At 40.4% G+C, this 16,470-nt stretch overlaps 1 protein-coding gene across 3 annotated transcripts in view; it reads right to left on the bottom strand.

The window, feature by feature from the left end:
• Positions 1-16,470, bottom strand: part of MAP3K9 (mitogen-activated protein kinase kinase kinase 9) — a 65,975-nt gene that overhangs the window by 32,076 nt on the left and 17,429 nt on the right. For 2 of the 3 annotated variants that reach the window (XM_052782313.1, XM_052782314.1), the window contains exon 3: positions 3,128-3,308. The exons of the other annotated variant lie outside the window; for it this stretch is intronic. In XM_052782313.1, the coding sequence (XP_052638273.1) occupies positions 3,128-3,308 (181 nt within the window). The remainder of the gene's footprint in view (positions 1-3,127; positions 3,309-16,470) is intronic. 3 annotated transcript variants of the gene reach the window in all.

Below are 16,470 nucleotides of genomic sequence, written 5' to 3'. Positions count from 1 at the left end.
CACCCACCACTGAATGCCTGAAACATCCTGATCTGCTAATCAGATGGTTTTAGGTAGTTCTTGTATTCCATTCCTAAATGAAAATTAAATTCCTAATTATTTCACTGGTCTCAGAGTAGCTACATCTTAAAAGCATCTAAATTGAGGAACACAGGGAACTCAGATGAAGGTTGTATGGTGGCTTTATATTACACACACCAATCATATTGACAACATGATTGTCTTTTAAGAAGCACAAGTCAAAAATGAAGTGTGCAGCAAACAAGAAATACAATTAAGCAGTTAAAATGATAGGGAAATTTGAATTATATGCCTACTAACATTAGCTTGCTGTACAGCACTGGATAAGCTGCAATATCTGCGCTTCAGCTTCACTCCTGTAAATCCAAAGCAAATACATAACTCCCCTCTCAAACACAAAGAGATTTACAGGAGCTGACATATTTAAATAAAACCGTAGCTTCTTTGTCCTCCGTGCAATATAAGCACAAGGTTTCTGCTGTATATCTAAAGCTTGCAGGTGCAGCACAGCAAAATTCATAGCAACAAATTTTCACTAGCAAGATATACTAAGTACTGTTATTATCAACAAGCTTTACAGTGGCCCAGACCCTGGTGATAGACACCAGTGTGTGGGAGCATTCCTCAGCCTTGTAAGTTCTTTGCCAACACTCCTTTAGAGTGGGACAAAAAAAAAAAAACCAAACCCAAACCCCCCCCCCAAAAAACAACCACCACAGATCGAGTTTTTTAAATGGAGCTTAATATATGTTTTGAAAGGAATTCCATGAGGCAGTTATTTATGATGAGATAAGACTGACTCAGGAAATTTCAGTCCTGGCAAGCATCTTCACCTGTTTGTGCAGCAAAAACACAAGCAGAACAAGATTCTTGTTAAAAGGCTAGGCAACAATTCAGCCAGCAGTATTATTCTAATAAGCTTTAAAGAAAAGGTGTTGAAATAAAAGGGTTTGTGAATGTTAGAGACAGACACAGCCAATTTTGTGGATGCCACACAGACTAACTGGAAAGTTGTCAGGCAAAAAGCTCCCTCGACTCCAGTGATTAACCAAGAGGTTGAAGTGCACAAGAGGAGGGGCAAGTCTAATAGGATAAAAAAGTTCATCCTGTTAAGAATTTCAAGTTGCATCCTTGGGTGGGAACAGGATTTATTACACATGTCCATGACTGTTTTTGTAAAACCCAGTGCTTACAACCACTGACACACTAGTAGCAACCGCACTGGCAAGTATTTGTCCTCTGCATACATGCCTCAAACACCATGTTCTTTTCAGCTTATTTAACTGTGACTCAAGGTTTTGGCCACCAGAGAGAGAAGGCTTATTAAGAAACAGGATAACAGCTCTCTTAATGGTGATGACCCTCTGTTTAAGAGCACTGAGAGGAACTCAACCTGTTTTCAAGGGAAGACTGGTAACTATAAAAAGAGAAAGTGATGAAGGAATCTTAAAAATAGAAATACAGTATTCTGAAAAACTAGCAAATAATTTATTTACAATCCTTAAGTCCCAAGTGATTCACAGTCCTTAAGTCAATAACCAAACTGGTATTTTTGCCCAGGTAGAGAGGCACTTACTTGAGCTACCTTCATGAAAATCACCAACTGACCTATTCAGTCTTACCTTTTTAAAAATGAGGTCATACTGGTACAGAACATCTACTGATCTGTTCACAGCGTGCCTAGATTAGTAAAGTTACAATCACAGGGAAATTGTTTCCCCCTTCCTTTCTCCCTCTCCCCCAGGTTACCCTTAAAGGCCATTCCGGGCACCGTTTCAGAGAAGAGCAAATTGAGGTTTGAGCTTGACAAGCTGTGTACAAACCAGTACTGTCATCATGTGCACAGAAAAGGTGCACAGCCTTGAGGTTTTCATTTCTGCCAGACTTCACTCAGAATAAAAGCCTTGTTCTTGCTCAGTTCATCTCAGATTAACTACAGAGGCTATCACATTTAATTACAGAGTCAGAATTTTATCCACACCATTAGTGTGCAAAATACAAGTTCACAGACTTATCACAAGGCAATACATTATCTAATCAACAAAACTGGACAGGGAAAATGACAATCCATACACCAAATCTCTGCTATCACAGCCAGACAATTCTACCAGCTGGGATATTTCTTTATCCTGACAGATTTCACAGCATGCACACACTTGTGTGGGAGCATTACTGGCCAGCAACAGAATCTTACTCCTGTAAAGACAAAGTCACCCTGACATTTCAATACCTCTCTCCCCACAGGAAAAACAAAATTCCATATAATTCATCTGTTTCAGATGTTCAGTACTACATCCATGTCACACAGCATCCAGAAAAGTCACTGTCCTAGAGGTACTTACTAAATTCTGGATTTACCAATTCACTTAATGGTCTTATTCATACTCAATTTCTGGAAGTCTACGGGCTGACCCTTACACTCCTCCCCACCAAAGCAGCTCCTATTCTCAAAAATCCCAGTGCATGAATGGAAAAGACAATATATACTTGCAAATTGCTACTTATGGATTACATACTCAGATGGACCTAGAGAAGAGATTTATTATTTTATGTGAAAGACTAGAAGGGTGGAAATAATACGATTATTATGAAACTGAAAAACATTGTATTCAGGCTGAAACTGCACAGGGAATTCGATTCGGTACAGTGTGTTTGTGTACATGTACATCAGTGACAGATTGCTACCAAAACATAAAATGATCTTAGTGTTGGTAAAACAGTAAAAAAGTAGTAATTTTAAGTACTTTACAGATTGTTTTATGGCCTTTGATTATGTCAGCCAATAGCCAAGTAAGCACAAAAAGTTTGGTTTAGATAAAACAGAGGGAATTAGGATTATGAATCTCAGGATAATCTGAATGTAAGTTTACAGAACAACAAAAATTGAGGCATGCAGGAGCTGGTCCACCACTTTCTACAGTGAAAAAAAGTTTACAATTAATACAAAGTAGTCTGAGAGTCTGACAGATGGAAAGCTGGTGGATAAAGTTTTCTTAAGACTTGGATTCTAATTCGGTTCACCATTACTCATTCTTAAACATAAAAGAGGTTTCCTGGCAGGTCTAGTTACTCTTCAGTATCCAATCACTTAATGCCAAATCAATACCTCCACACATCGCTGCCTTTGGAGAACATGGAGGAGCGGATGACCTCAGGAGCCATCCAGGCATATGTCCCAGCTGCGCTCATTTTGGTAGTTTTATGCCATTCCCTGGCCAAGCCGAAATCCGTGATCTTCAATATCTTGTTGCTCAGATCTCCATTTTCCACCTTTTCGAGTATCAGTACTGGAGAAAAGCGGGGGGGGGGGGGGGGGGGAGGCGGGGAAGGAATATAAAAGGTATGCAGAGTAAAGCTAGTATTTATGCAAAAAAGATCCTCCTGGAGATCTCCCAAATTTCAAGATTGTCCCTGACTTTTAGTTATTCAAACATACCACACTCAGTTACAAGTTATTTCAAGCTGATCCCTTCACCTCACAAGTGAACAGCTGTCTAGCAAATAACTTCAAATTTAACCAAAATACCAAGCCCCAGAGAACAAACAGATAATAACATAATTCTTTAATATAGTGCCTAGCGTCATTCTGTAAAATAATTCTCTGCTAAGAGGAAGTGAACCACTGTAACTTCTAGAAATCCAGATAAGGGAAGACATTTCCTAATTAATCCTCTCTCAGCAAGCCAGTAATAGCATCTTTTTTCTTGAACTGCTTAGAGGACTTTTTTTTAAAATCCAGATACACACACAGGCTGGATATACCCTTCATGTAAATGTGTTAGGAGTGGAAGCTCTAGGTACACAGATTTTTTTTTTTAAAGTCACAATTAAAAAAAAAAAAAAAAAAAGATTGATGATCAGTAATAACATGCCCAATTCAAGACTTCATATACAGCACTATGTTATAGATTCCCTCCCCCATCATTATGAAACTGTTTTTTTAGTTAAGCTGCCAAAGTTTCTACTGTGTTTCAGTGGTAAAGGAGTCTACACCCAAGAACTTTCAAAAACCTTGCAGCAGAACTCAAGAATGCTTTGGTATAAGGCATATATTACTCTTTACCCAGAAAGCTGTACTGTCACACCACTGTGAAATAAGTGTGAACCAGAGGCCAGAAGTATCCACTCGGCTTTAGCAGCACCTCATTATCCTCTTTATCTTAATGTAAAGTGACCACACAAGTTGTGCCAGCAATGTAACATCAAGCAACAGAATATAATAGGCCACTAAACCTCCATAACTAACACAGCCATAAGCCTGTGAAATGATTTTCAGCCACATTGTAAAGGGCCACGAAGAATAAAATATTTGCCTTAGCACTAGTCCAATGAATTCACAGCAAAAGGCATCAAGCCACTAATACATCATTATGGAGCTACTCTGTTTTTAATGTCAATACAGACACAGGTTCTTAGAAAACAAGAGGGGTTTTTTTCCCTTTCTATGTAGTATGTGTGTGCAATGCAAAAAAAAAAAAAAACAACCAACAAAAAAACCCAAACCAAAACAACAACCCCCCAGCCAAATAATCACGGATCATAACAAAACCTATAAAAGGCAAAAGCATTGCAAAAATAATTACAGTACATATAAAAATCATCTTCAGGGCCATTTTTAGCAGTCCATGAAAAGACTCAAATATCAGTCTCAAGCTAACACAGCTTTTTTTGGGGGGGGAAAAAAAAAAGTAAAAAATATCTTACTTTCATTCTCATACTTTCCTCCAATAATCAAAATGGGATTTCCCATGAAATAAATGCCAGAAGCGTTACTTGAACCCTTCTGCATAATAAGTAATACACATCTAAACGTTAAAATACTGCATTTACTTTTATTGAAGTTAAACAAACGGTCTGTTCTCTGACAATTAAAAAGAAAAAATCAGCTACCCTTTCTTCAAGGCTTCAAATTCACAAAATACTACCTCATTAAAGATTTCTGTGGGCCAACTCAAGTTGTGAATGAACTAGACTTATGGTTAAGCTCTTCGTTCTTGCTTCTTTTGCAAAAATCCTTTCTAATATTACTGAATGCTCTATTTTCCTAATTGCAGAGGAAGGAGAAGTTTGAGGCCTAGAGTTGGTATTCTCTTCATTTGAGAAAAGCATATGTATTTTGATAGCCGCACTTCAGTGTAGACAGAGCCACCAAAAGAAACAAAGGTACATAAGGCTTCCTTTCTGCCTCTTCTTGTAGGAAGCTTAACTTTTTTCCTTCTTTCTAGGAGATGAAGAACTGCTAAGAGAAATTGCTAACAAGTCACTCATTGATTGCAAGAATGAAAAGCCTCCTAGAAAATACGTACTAAGTTTCTTCTTCTAGCATGTACCCACTGTGCCTAAAGAGCTGGCAGAATAATAAAATCTAATTTTAAATTTAAAATGCAGCAATATATAGATACACAGTGAAGTTGTAAAGGTAAAGTACAGCTTTGAAACAAGAAAGGGTTTGGGGTTTTTTTGTCTCCTTCCATAACCACAATGAGCAACAAGTAAATCTGTTGTTCACAAGGTAGATCATATTCTGTCTGAAAGAGCTCAATAGCAGGACAGAGAGACAGATATCACACTTGGGTTGTACATACTTTCCTGGCAAGAGGTTATTTAAATCTAATTACCTTGATTTGTATTAAGTTCTAACAAAATAATTAGTACCTACACCGAACTTTTGTATCCATGACCTTGTTCTTTTGTCAGATGTAGGCTAAGTAAGGTAAATTACCATGACAAAAGACCACAGAGAAGGACAATGAAAGAGCTGGATTTATTGCAAGTCCTTGATTCCTTAGTTACATCCTTGGCTCTCCTCCTATTTCCTTGTAATAACTGCTTGGGATAATAATCCTGCAACCCAAAATTGTGAAAATTAATTTTAAGAATTACGTACCTCTCCAGCATCTGTTTCAGTTCTCCTTATCTTGGTCAGTATCAACAGGCTCACTTGTAACTTCTAGGAGTCTCCCTAGCCCATCTGTCAGATTTTCAAACCAAAAACCTTGACTCTCCCTCTTGCGTTTGCTCAGATTCAATGATTTCAATTGTAAATAGGTGAAATATGAATTCCTTTCAGTTTCCTCCTTAAAAATCTCTTTTATGAACACAAGCCAGGTTGCTAGGACACTGCAAATGCATTTTACTCATGCTAATCAACATGGTCTCATTTGCTTGTGAGCTTTATCTACAACCAGTTATTGCCTCGTTTAATACTTTGAGTGCAAGTTCTCTTCTGCAAGTGCTATTTCTTCTGCACTCGTATTAAGTGCCACAATATGAAACACAAATAAGCAACGTACTTCCTACAGTTAGAGGGTTAACATACCTTTCCATCTTTAAATAGATTTGATCACTCAGGACAGAGCTAACAGTGGCCAGATGATCAGCCTAACAAAAAGAATTCAGACACAAATATAGAGCACCTACACCAAAAATGCAGCTAATCTACCAAGGCAGTAAATCTTCTCATTCTGGTCTGTTGATTTAAAAGATCTGCATGAGATAAAGAGGTTTAAAAAAAGGTAGAGAATTGAATTGACAATCTTTCACATTCCCAACCTTAAAAAGAGAAACTGTTTGGCAGCAAAGATACTTGGCCTAGTTTTCAGACAACTGGGGAAGAACGAAAGCCGAATCAGCAGGAATATGCAGAATGTGTGTCAGTTTGTTAGTGGTGGATCACTGTTTTCCCGTTCTAGCAGGGCCCATGCAAGAAATCTCTTCCTGTGTGCATGCACAGAGCCAGCCAAGTTGTAGACGAAGGTATGCTATATACTACTGCTCCTAACAACTCAAAACCATCTTTTTCCTCTGTAGCATAGGCTAAGAGCTGATCTTAAGTAGCATGGGTAGGAACCAACTGGCAGTCTGCAAAAGGGACCAATGAAGTAAACCGGGTCTTACAAGCACATTCAGACAGCTTTGAGAATTGACTGCTACAGCAAAACAACTTAACATAGCAAATCACCAATACCATGCTCTTTGCATACTGCAAGTACGAAGCAAAGCATGGTGGCTTAAACTAGCATTAAAAATTGTTAGCAACTTTAGGTGAAGGGTGTCACGCACATGTGTGCTTACAGGGGTAATAATCCAGAATTTTCATATACTCCTGAAAGACTTGGAACTTGTCCTCCAGAAAATAAGCATTGATATTGAGAAATTAATTACAGCTCAGATTAATTTTGTCCAGCAAGACAGCTCTTCCATATCTCAAGTCGTCCCAGCTGAGACAAAAAAGGCATATGATCCAAATAGGCATTGTTTTCTCCTAGCAAGACTTTTCCTTGATCAAGCAGACATCCAGATACAGATTTAGATGTGTAATTTCAACTACTAAGAATTTATTAAGAACTTTATTACCATGAGGACTCTCAAGAATCATTACTGGTAATGGTTTGACCCCACTTTAATTTCTGAGGGCCAGGCAGACTGTAAGTGCTGAAAGACAACAGTCAGTCAAGACACATTAGGTCTGAGCTTGGAGAGATACAAAGGTAGAAATTAAACACTGGGCCTCCTCTTACCTAGGTTATGATGAAGACCAGTCTTTTTTCTTTGGAATGAAAATGTCTATTGAGGTTCCACCATATTCTTTGAGAACATCTTTGATGCCTTACAAGAAGCATCAAGGATATTTTCATGCCAGACTCTTGTGAGAAAGTTTCCTTAAGTACAGAGAAAGAAGTAGGCACCGTATAAACAAAGGGGTGGGTTAAGGTAGCCAAAGGCAATAAGCCAACACTTACTGGTTTGATGATGAGACAGACTAACTAGCAGAACAGTATAAGGCAGAATTCAAAGATCATTTGACAAGACTCAGTCTGGTGCAGTCCTTAGTCATACTGTCCGACATTACAGCAAGTAAACAAACAACTGTGTATTGCTAGAGATGAGAAAACTTGTCATTGTTATATTTTCAGGACTTTTTAACACAGGTTTCCATCTATGTAATGCTTTAGCTTCTGCTCAGGACAAAACAAGTTGCAGTAATAAAGAGGAAAGGCAGCACTGCATGGCTTGGTTTCATCACTAACTTTACTGCATTTTCAGTTGTCTCTGAGTAGTTCAGAGCTATAGGTGGCAGTTGGTAGCATACTCTCTGAAGACTTAGGACACCCTATGCTTGGGACTTTGATACTTCATGGACAATTACCATCATGCTCAACACTACTAACTGCTGCACCCAGGGCTGTAAGACCACACCAGCTACTAAACAGCCTTTCTTAATAGTGTCCTTTAATTTGTCTTTGTTGCCATGAGTGAACTCGACAATTAAGATCCATATTATCAGAGAATCATCCTTAGTCAACAAGTCCTGGCATTTACCTCTTCAAAGTTGCAGTAATGTGGAAGAGTATAATTTCCACAAGAAGTCCAGTTGCTTAAGATATGGTTTGATTTAGCTGTTTTGACTATTGAAGCAATAGTTAAGAGGCCAGAGCCAAAGCAGACTGATAGAGTTTACAAAGAGCATCTTCAGTACATTCTGCAGATCACTGAATGCTGGCCATTAACCAGATCTTTCACCAGGTCTAATACTCTTCAGTTAGTAGGCAACACCAGATGCTGAAACAGAAGTGTCATTAGAGGCTTTCCTGATACAACTGGAGTTTCTCATTCCAGCCTCAATCTGTACAAAGAGTAATGGGGAGCCATTACTGGGAGCCAACTCAGCCAATACTGGCACCATTTAATGATGGTTGCTTAGTAAGGGGCAGGGGCAGAGAACTGATGATGTACCCAAGATTCTCTTATCCTTGTCTGTGATTCAAGCTAGCAGCTTTTCTAGCAGAGTTGGAAGTGATGGAAATCAACTTCCTGAGGTCAAGTGAAGCCAGCATACCTTCTCCATTTTAAGTACCATTCTGTATGTGTATTAATAGCTAACAGGCTTTTGACAGAATCCAATGTTGCTCTTACTGAAAGTAATCAAGTCTTTAGAAGTACACAGATCCCAGTGATTACAGATCCCAAAGGGGATGATTCTCAGTTTCATGAGTCACAGTTGTATATCAGTGACATCCGGAAGAATGCAGGATTTTGAGAGCCAGGGCCAACTCAGATGCTTCTGTTGTTTAAACAAAGATTTGTACTGAAAATAGACCTCACAAAAACAGACCCACTGAAGTATGACTGACACAATGGTATCTGACAGAGTCAGCTCGTCCTCCTACTCCACCCCATTCCACATTATTATGCTTTACTAGAAAGACAAAAACATCTGCCTTAGTATTCAAAGCAATACAAAAAGCAACTTGATTAAGATTTCTAAGATACCATTATATCCTTCAGCCTTCATGTAGTTGCTACTACTGGATCTTCAGTTCTGTCTTGTCATCACAAGTCATTATGGAGATGCCTGCTCTGTGGGGCACTAGATAGTGCAGGATTACTTAATAGAAGGACAGAGCTAAGGCCACTGTTGGTCTAATAAGACGTTTAAGGACAGTTCCAAAGGTGGAGCTTCATCTTATAACACTGAACTTTCACTCGCAACTCATGAACTTGCACTAGCATGTTTAGGATTGGGACTATATGTATGTAGGACTATTTTATGTCCTTTCAGAAAGAGAAATCACTGTGGTGAAAACACTGAAACCTGCAGCTTTAAAATTCTGTAACTGCGGGCATCCTGTACTAGTATCCCAAACCACTGGTTAGTTCTAAGCAGGCAAAACAGGATCAAATGAATTCTGAAGGAATACAGACTGGAGCTAAAAAAAATTGACAGATTAAACGCTAGCCAAGTTTTAACTCTGCCATAAACTATAAGATAAAACTACATAAGGGCTGCCCTGGAGGCAAGTGATAAACATTTCTACAGAAATGAAATTCTGTCTTGCATGCATGAAATAGATGCACACCTACAACAGCCTCACATGTTCAAAAGGTGAATTTTTTTCCCCTTCCCCCTCCTGCTATGCTCACGGATCATTACAATGAAAGCTGGCTTGGATGAAACAAACTTGCAGCATCTCAGAAGGCTGTCTTCCTAGGCTCCAAACATAGTCAGAAAAGACAAAGCCTCTCCAGAAAGAGATTCCAAGCATTGCTCTGAATTACACTCTACAGGAGCCTCTCTTGACTAGAGGCACATCTGTGCTAAGTGCCCAAACTCAAACCACGTGAAGCTCTGTGGTCTGGTATAAGTAAGCAATTTCAATTAGAGAAGTTCCCCAACACACCAGATGTTAGAGAGCCATCTGGTGAAAACCAATTTACTCATAGTTGCAAGATTATCTCAGTGTTATGAACTTCTTTTAAATTAAGTTTTCAGAAATACATTGTTCTATTAGTAGGACAGCTAATGCAAGTCAAAGTGGTACTACTGTTAAATCAGTCTTAAATAAGTAAAACTGTCCCTTAGCCCAAAGGCAGCTAGAGGTCAGAATTCATTGCATCTTGCACCACTCACCTTAATGATCACTGAATCAATTGAAAAGTCAATGGTGAACATATTTTTTGAACACACAAAGCCTTATTGCAGAGGACCTTGTTTCCAGATATTAAACAGCTGTATTTTCATTACTCTTGCATCTACCAGAAAGACATAAGATTAGATGCACAAATACACCATGACAAGATAAAGATAGGGGTATAAAGCCGTATATCCTTTGATCTACTTGTACCTACATTTTAATAAACCCTAAGAGGGCTGGGTTTAATAAACCCTAAGAGGGCTCATCTAATATGTCCGTATCACTCCTGCTTCTTAACCAGTAAGGAGTTTAAAACTGCTGAGCAAACTTCGTTTTGGGAATAGTCTCAACTTTTATTATCGTGTTCCAACACAAACAACTGCATTGTTGATATATTTTTCATTCTGCTTAACCCAACTTATTTCTATTACAACATGTTTTTCCCTCTTTCCAATTATGCTAGAAGCACTAATTGGTCTGGAACTCCTTCCTTCTGCCAGAATATACACATTTCTATCCCTTTCCTTTAATTTTCTTCTTCTCAAACCCATCTACTCTTCTTCAAAACACACTCCTCTACCCTACACAAACAGATAAACCATCTGCACTGAATCTTTCAATCTGGTCACTAAAACAAACATGATAAAGTTTTACTTGGGTTTTAAGTTGGTCACTCATAAAAACTCAGTAATACACCTCTTATTTTTAATCCAGCACCATACTACTTCCAGTATGCATGAAAAGATAGTTTAAAGAGGTAGATTACTTTCACAGAAGGAAAGTTTTCACAAGGGAAATTAAGAAAATTTTTTTTGGCAACAAAATGAACAGCTGCTGTTTTAATTCTCTGTTCTGCTTGTACTATACTAGCAGAGCCAAAAAACGTGTTATAACCTCCTCTTACAAACAAACTTCCCCTGGAAGGCAGTTAACACTGTCAGATTTTTTGCTTGTTTCTTTTGGGAAGGTTATTCTAGTTTTCAGCTACACTTTTGGACAGTTAGGACAGCATTCTTAATCTCTAATGGGCCAAAGTAGTGGAAAAGAGCAAGCAGGGAAAAATAAACACTTTAATCCATGCTGATCCAGTTGCTAGTAACATCAAAGAACTGGTAGGAAGCAGCTCCTCATTTCATCTCGCTGTCAAAATTAAGTGACAAAGCAGCAAAATACAGTCGTATAATTGCCTTTTTCTGCTTTCTCAGCCTAGAGAAAGGATTAGGTTTATCTGCATAGCGTAGCGCTGAACAGAATACTCCATTGCTTTGCTTGTGCTAAAAGCTGACTCATCACTTCAGAAGCAGAAGAACATTCAGGGAGGAACTACTACAGTGTGATCATCCACAACAAAAATAGCCCATTTTTATATATGAAAGTAGAGAAAAGGGGCTGCTGTCTACTGCACAAAATAGTATGAACAGCCAGGCATACCAAAATTTTCTGGCTGTACTGGCTTCAGCTTCTTCAACTACTCTGCTGTTGTATTCCCAATTTATTTAGCACTGTCATGGTTTAAGCCCAGCTGGCAACAAAGCACCATGAGGCCACTCACTCAGTCCTCCACCCTGGTGGGATGGGGAGAAGAAAACATAACAAAAAGCTCACGGGTCAAGACAAGGACAGGGAGGGATCACTCACCAGTTACTGTCATGGGCAAAAACCAGACTCAACTTGGGGGGGGGGGGGGGGGGGGGGGGGGGGGGGGAATCCATTTGTTACCAATCAAATCAAAACAGGATAATGAGAAGTAAAACCACCTTCCCCCACCCCTCCCTCCTTCCCGGGCACAGCTCCACTCCCCATTTTCTCTCCCTCCTCCCCCAGCAGCGCAGGAGGACGGGGAATGGGGGTTGGGGTCAGTTCATCACGCCGCTGTCTCTGCCGCTCCTTCCTCCTCAGGGGCAGGACTCCTCACACTCTTCCCCTGCTCCACCGTGGGGTCCCTCCCACGGGAGACAGTCCTCCACGAACGTCTCCAACGTGAGTCCTTTCTGCGGGCTGCAGTTCTCACGAACTCCCCTGGCGTGGGTCCTTTCCGCGGGCCGATCTTCAGTCGCAGGCTGCGCCAGGGCGGCCTCTCCCACGGAGTCCCGGCCATCTTGGGGGGCATCCCCCTGCTCCGGCGTGGGGCCCTTCCACAGCCTGCAGGTGGGCGTCTGCTCCCCCGCTCCCCTCCGTGGGCTGGGGGGGACAGCCTGCAGCCTCACCACGGGCTGCAGGGGCATCCCCTCCTCCCCCGCCTTCCTCACCGACCTCGGTGCCTGCACAGGGGTTTCTCTCACATCCCACCCCTCTCTCCGCTGCAGGTTTCCCTTCTTAAATATGTTATGCCAGAGGCGCTGCCACCATCGCTGATGGGCTTGGCCTTGGCCTTGGCCAGAGGCAACTCTGACTTGGAGCTGGGGAAGCTTCCAGCAGCTTGTCACAGGAGCCACCCCTGTAGCTGCTCCCCTGCTACCAAACCGCCCCGACACAAACCCAATACAGCACACAAAGAAAACAAAGAATTTCCTGACTTGAGGCAAAAATTGATGACGACAGAATACCAAGGAAAGCACAATTACCTTGCAATACCACCACAACAGTAAACCACCAAAGTGCCCATCGCCTCCATATTTCATGACAACAGCTGTATTGCAACTTTATGCTCTGTTTCGCAGTCCAGAGCGTATGTGCATGTGTATTAAGAAACACAAAAGAAATTGCAAAAAAATCCAGGACAGGCTCTTGTAGGGTCCAGCTTACAGTTCACGCCAAGTCATTTACCTGTCCATGATGCTACTTAGTAAACCTGGCACACAAGAACAGAAATCTATTAGCTAATGAACATCAAGCCTGATGGAAACGGTTACAATCATTAAGTGAAGGGAGAAATAAAAAAGAGAGGAACTGACTGCAGTATGAACTGAAAGCATACAGGAAGAAATATGGAAGGGAGCAGGCTAGAAGAGAAGGATCCCTACTGTAGGGGGAAAAAAGCTGGATTTGTTGTCTCTGGTACACCAGGATATATCTCTGACTTGATGGATGATTGCTGGCTTCACATTTAACTTCCGTATAACTTTTCCCCAACTGAGACAATACAGTCACTATTTTAGTGCCAGATTACCTGCCATTCTTTTATTTAAATACTACAGTTCTAGGCAGACCATGAAAGAACAGGGCTACTACCTAGTGACAAAGCAACATTAACTCATGCATTCTGTTGTTATATTTTGAAGATTTGTCAATTCTTCATAGACACGTCTACCATTAACAGTGTTTCTAGCGTGGATAGTGGTGCTTTGAAACAGGCTGGGAGAACAACCTGAAGAAAGTATCAGAAGCTTGTTTGCCAGAAACATAAGAAAATCTGATTATGAAGGTATTTCAAGTTAGCCTGAGCTTAACGGGAGCTCCTGGACCTAGAAACAGAGGGCGTGGTAGAGGTCCCAGGTAAGGCCCTGACTGCCAGCTACAAAACAGACACAGCAACTTGATGATGTAGAGTTGAGAAGGCCTGAAAAACCCAAAGGTGGTGGAAATATCTGAATACCTGTAAGTGTCAGTGCACTTCAGTAGTTCTGTTTTAGTCTTCATCAATGTTAGCACTGCTGTGGGTCGAATGCTTTGCCATCCAAGATTTCAGGAATGAGGAAAGCAGTCATATCAAGACATGAGGAAAAACTCCAGCAAAAGGATTTAGCCTGCAAGCATATCCCACTCACATCCATTCCCAAAAGCCCCTACTCATTATTCTGTGCTGTACTATTGTCTCCTCAGAGCCACATCAGCTGGTTACACAGTCCAAGAGCTAGATGGCAGCAACAGCGATGGGTGGGTGAGTGACAAGAGGAAGGACTACAAATAGCATAAGTGTCACTTTTGTCATTTTACTGGTGTAGAAACATTTAATTCTAATATTTAAATCATTAAATAGGCATCCAACTACCTGCACAGACTTACTGAAGTTTCCTCCCCAGTCTCCTGTATTCTTATCTGGACTCTCAACTAGATCTCTCCTTTAGTCCCAATGCTTCACCATACCTATTCTTATTTTGTTAGATTGAAGAGAAGTGAGACAACCACTACTTTAAGACCTCAAAGGCTGAAAAATGGCAAAGGAACTCAAACTCACATGGAATGACACCACTCTAACTCATCTTTTCTCTCCCAGAATAATACCATGCATTGGGTGGTTTTGTACATCACTCCAGAGCAACTCAACCACCTATAGATACAACAGCCTAGTACCAGATTTGTTGTCCTATAGGCCTTTGCTCATCTGTTACTGTATGATCACTGTTTTCAACAGCAGTAAGGTCAACAGGCAGCTACAAAGAGAACTAGTGCTTACCCTGTCCTAGCTGGAGTGTGAAAGACCATTGCTGCAGCTGAGTACTCATTGTGGGTGCAAATATTGGACACATTTTATTTCTTCCTCCATCCTGCAAACAGAACAGCTTACTGTGGCTTCACTTACCAAAATGCAAAATGGCAAAAGTTTTGTCAGATAGCGGATAAGCATCGGCCCATCCACTTCCTCCATTTAGATAATTCAAGTACTGTAAGGAGATGTATCAGATACTGAGTCCATCAAATCCCAGGTGCAAGAGCTTTACAGAAAGAAAAGAACAGAGTAAAACCTTTATGGAAACCAACGCTTTTTCACTCTGAGACCCTTAAATGCAAAACATGAGCAGGGTTTCAAGCTATAAAAGCTGCAAGTTTTTTCCATGGTAGAATTTAAGAGCAATCCACACCTGTATGAGGAGGTACTACTATTAAACTTCTCCCTGCCAGCATTACAGCAGAAGCCTCAAGTGCAAGAGTTGAAGGAAACAGAGAATATTTCCATTTCCAAACAAGTCCAAATTTATCAAAAAATTTCTTTACACTAGTTTCAGAAGTCAGCTAAAGGCTTACTGAAGCTGAAGGTGTGCCAGAGAAGAAAAAAGTCTGATTAATATCACAGGATCCAGACTCTCCCACCCACCCATGGCAGAATGTGTCCAAAACCAAGGCAATCTGTTACAGGAAACCTTGTCTTGAACAAAGAATTTCCTCACTCAACCCCGTATGTTTTCTAAGAGTTTGTTTTTCAGACCACAGAATAAAGTTATCCGAGCTAGGACAGCTCTGAAGGCACTTCCTGAGAACAACTACTCCTAGCCGAGGGGTCCATGAACACTAAAATATTAATACTACACTTATATTTGAATCTCTTCCCTGACACACACACCCTGGAATTTCACAGTTGGGACAGCCAATTTCAGTTTACAGTATTTTTTTACCCATTTCCCCACAATCTACGTATAACCTTCACTTTGTCCAAGTCCTTTTGACTGCCTTCTAGATCTATTTCCAGTCCAAACACTTTCAACTACTGGGAGGCTGTGAAATTCATGCAAATGTGGATTTATTTTTTAAATGGAGACTAATTCAGAAAAATGAGATAAGCATCTTTTGCCTCTTGCATGGTCCAATTACTACTTTTTATACTTTTTTATCTGAAAAATGAATAAAAACTTCCACTGTACTCTGAAGAAACGCAATGCATTCTGAAATCTTCAGGGTTCTTATTCAGAAGGTACTATAGTTATAGCAAATATTAACCATAGTCCTATGGGTTTTGAACAGTCCTTATTTGAAAGAGAAAAGTATCCATAGATCAAACAAAAATGCTCTTGCATAGAAGATGGCTTCACTGAAATTACTATGATTGTTCCAATCCCATTTTCCCCTCCCACGAATAAGCAAAACTTCCCAAAATGCATTTCAGGTCAGACGGTGGTGGTGGGAAATACGGGATGCTAGATAAAAAGAGAGCCTTAATATATTGCTTCATGCTGCTGCGTTGTCTGAGACTCATGGTCTCAGAGAGCCAGAAGCTAGCTAGTAAGTCTGCCGTTTGCCTAACAAGTCAAAAAAGCAGCATTATTGCAAAGGGGACAAGGGACTGAGCTTGCCAGGTGTTCCTTTTTTTAAATTATTAAGTCCTATTGGCAGTATACTGGCATACTGCCTTGAGGACAGAACTAAGCTTTTGGGAAAG

The sequence above is a fragment of the Harpia harpyja genome, chromosome 3 (assembly GCF_026419915.1).
Source record: "Harpia harpyja isolate bHarHar1 chromosome 3, bHarHar1 primary haplotype, whole genome shotgun sequence".
Lineage (NCBI taxonomy): Eukaryota > Metazoa > Chordata > Aves > Accipitriformes > Accipitridae > Harpia > Harpia harpyja.
This window is presented reverse-complemented; position numbering and strand designations above follow the sequence as displayed.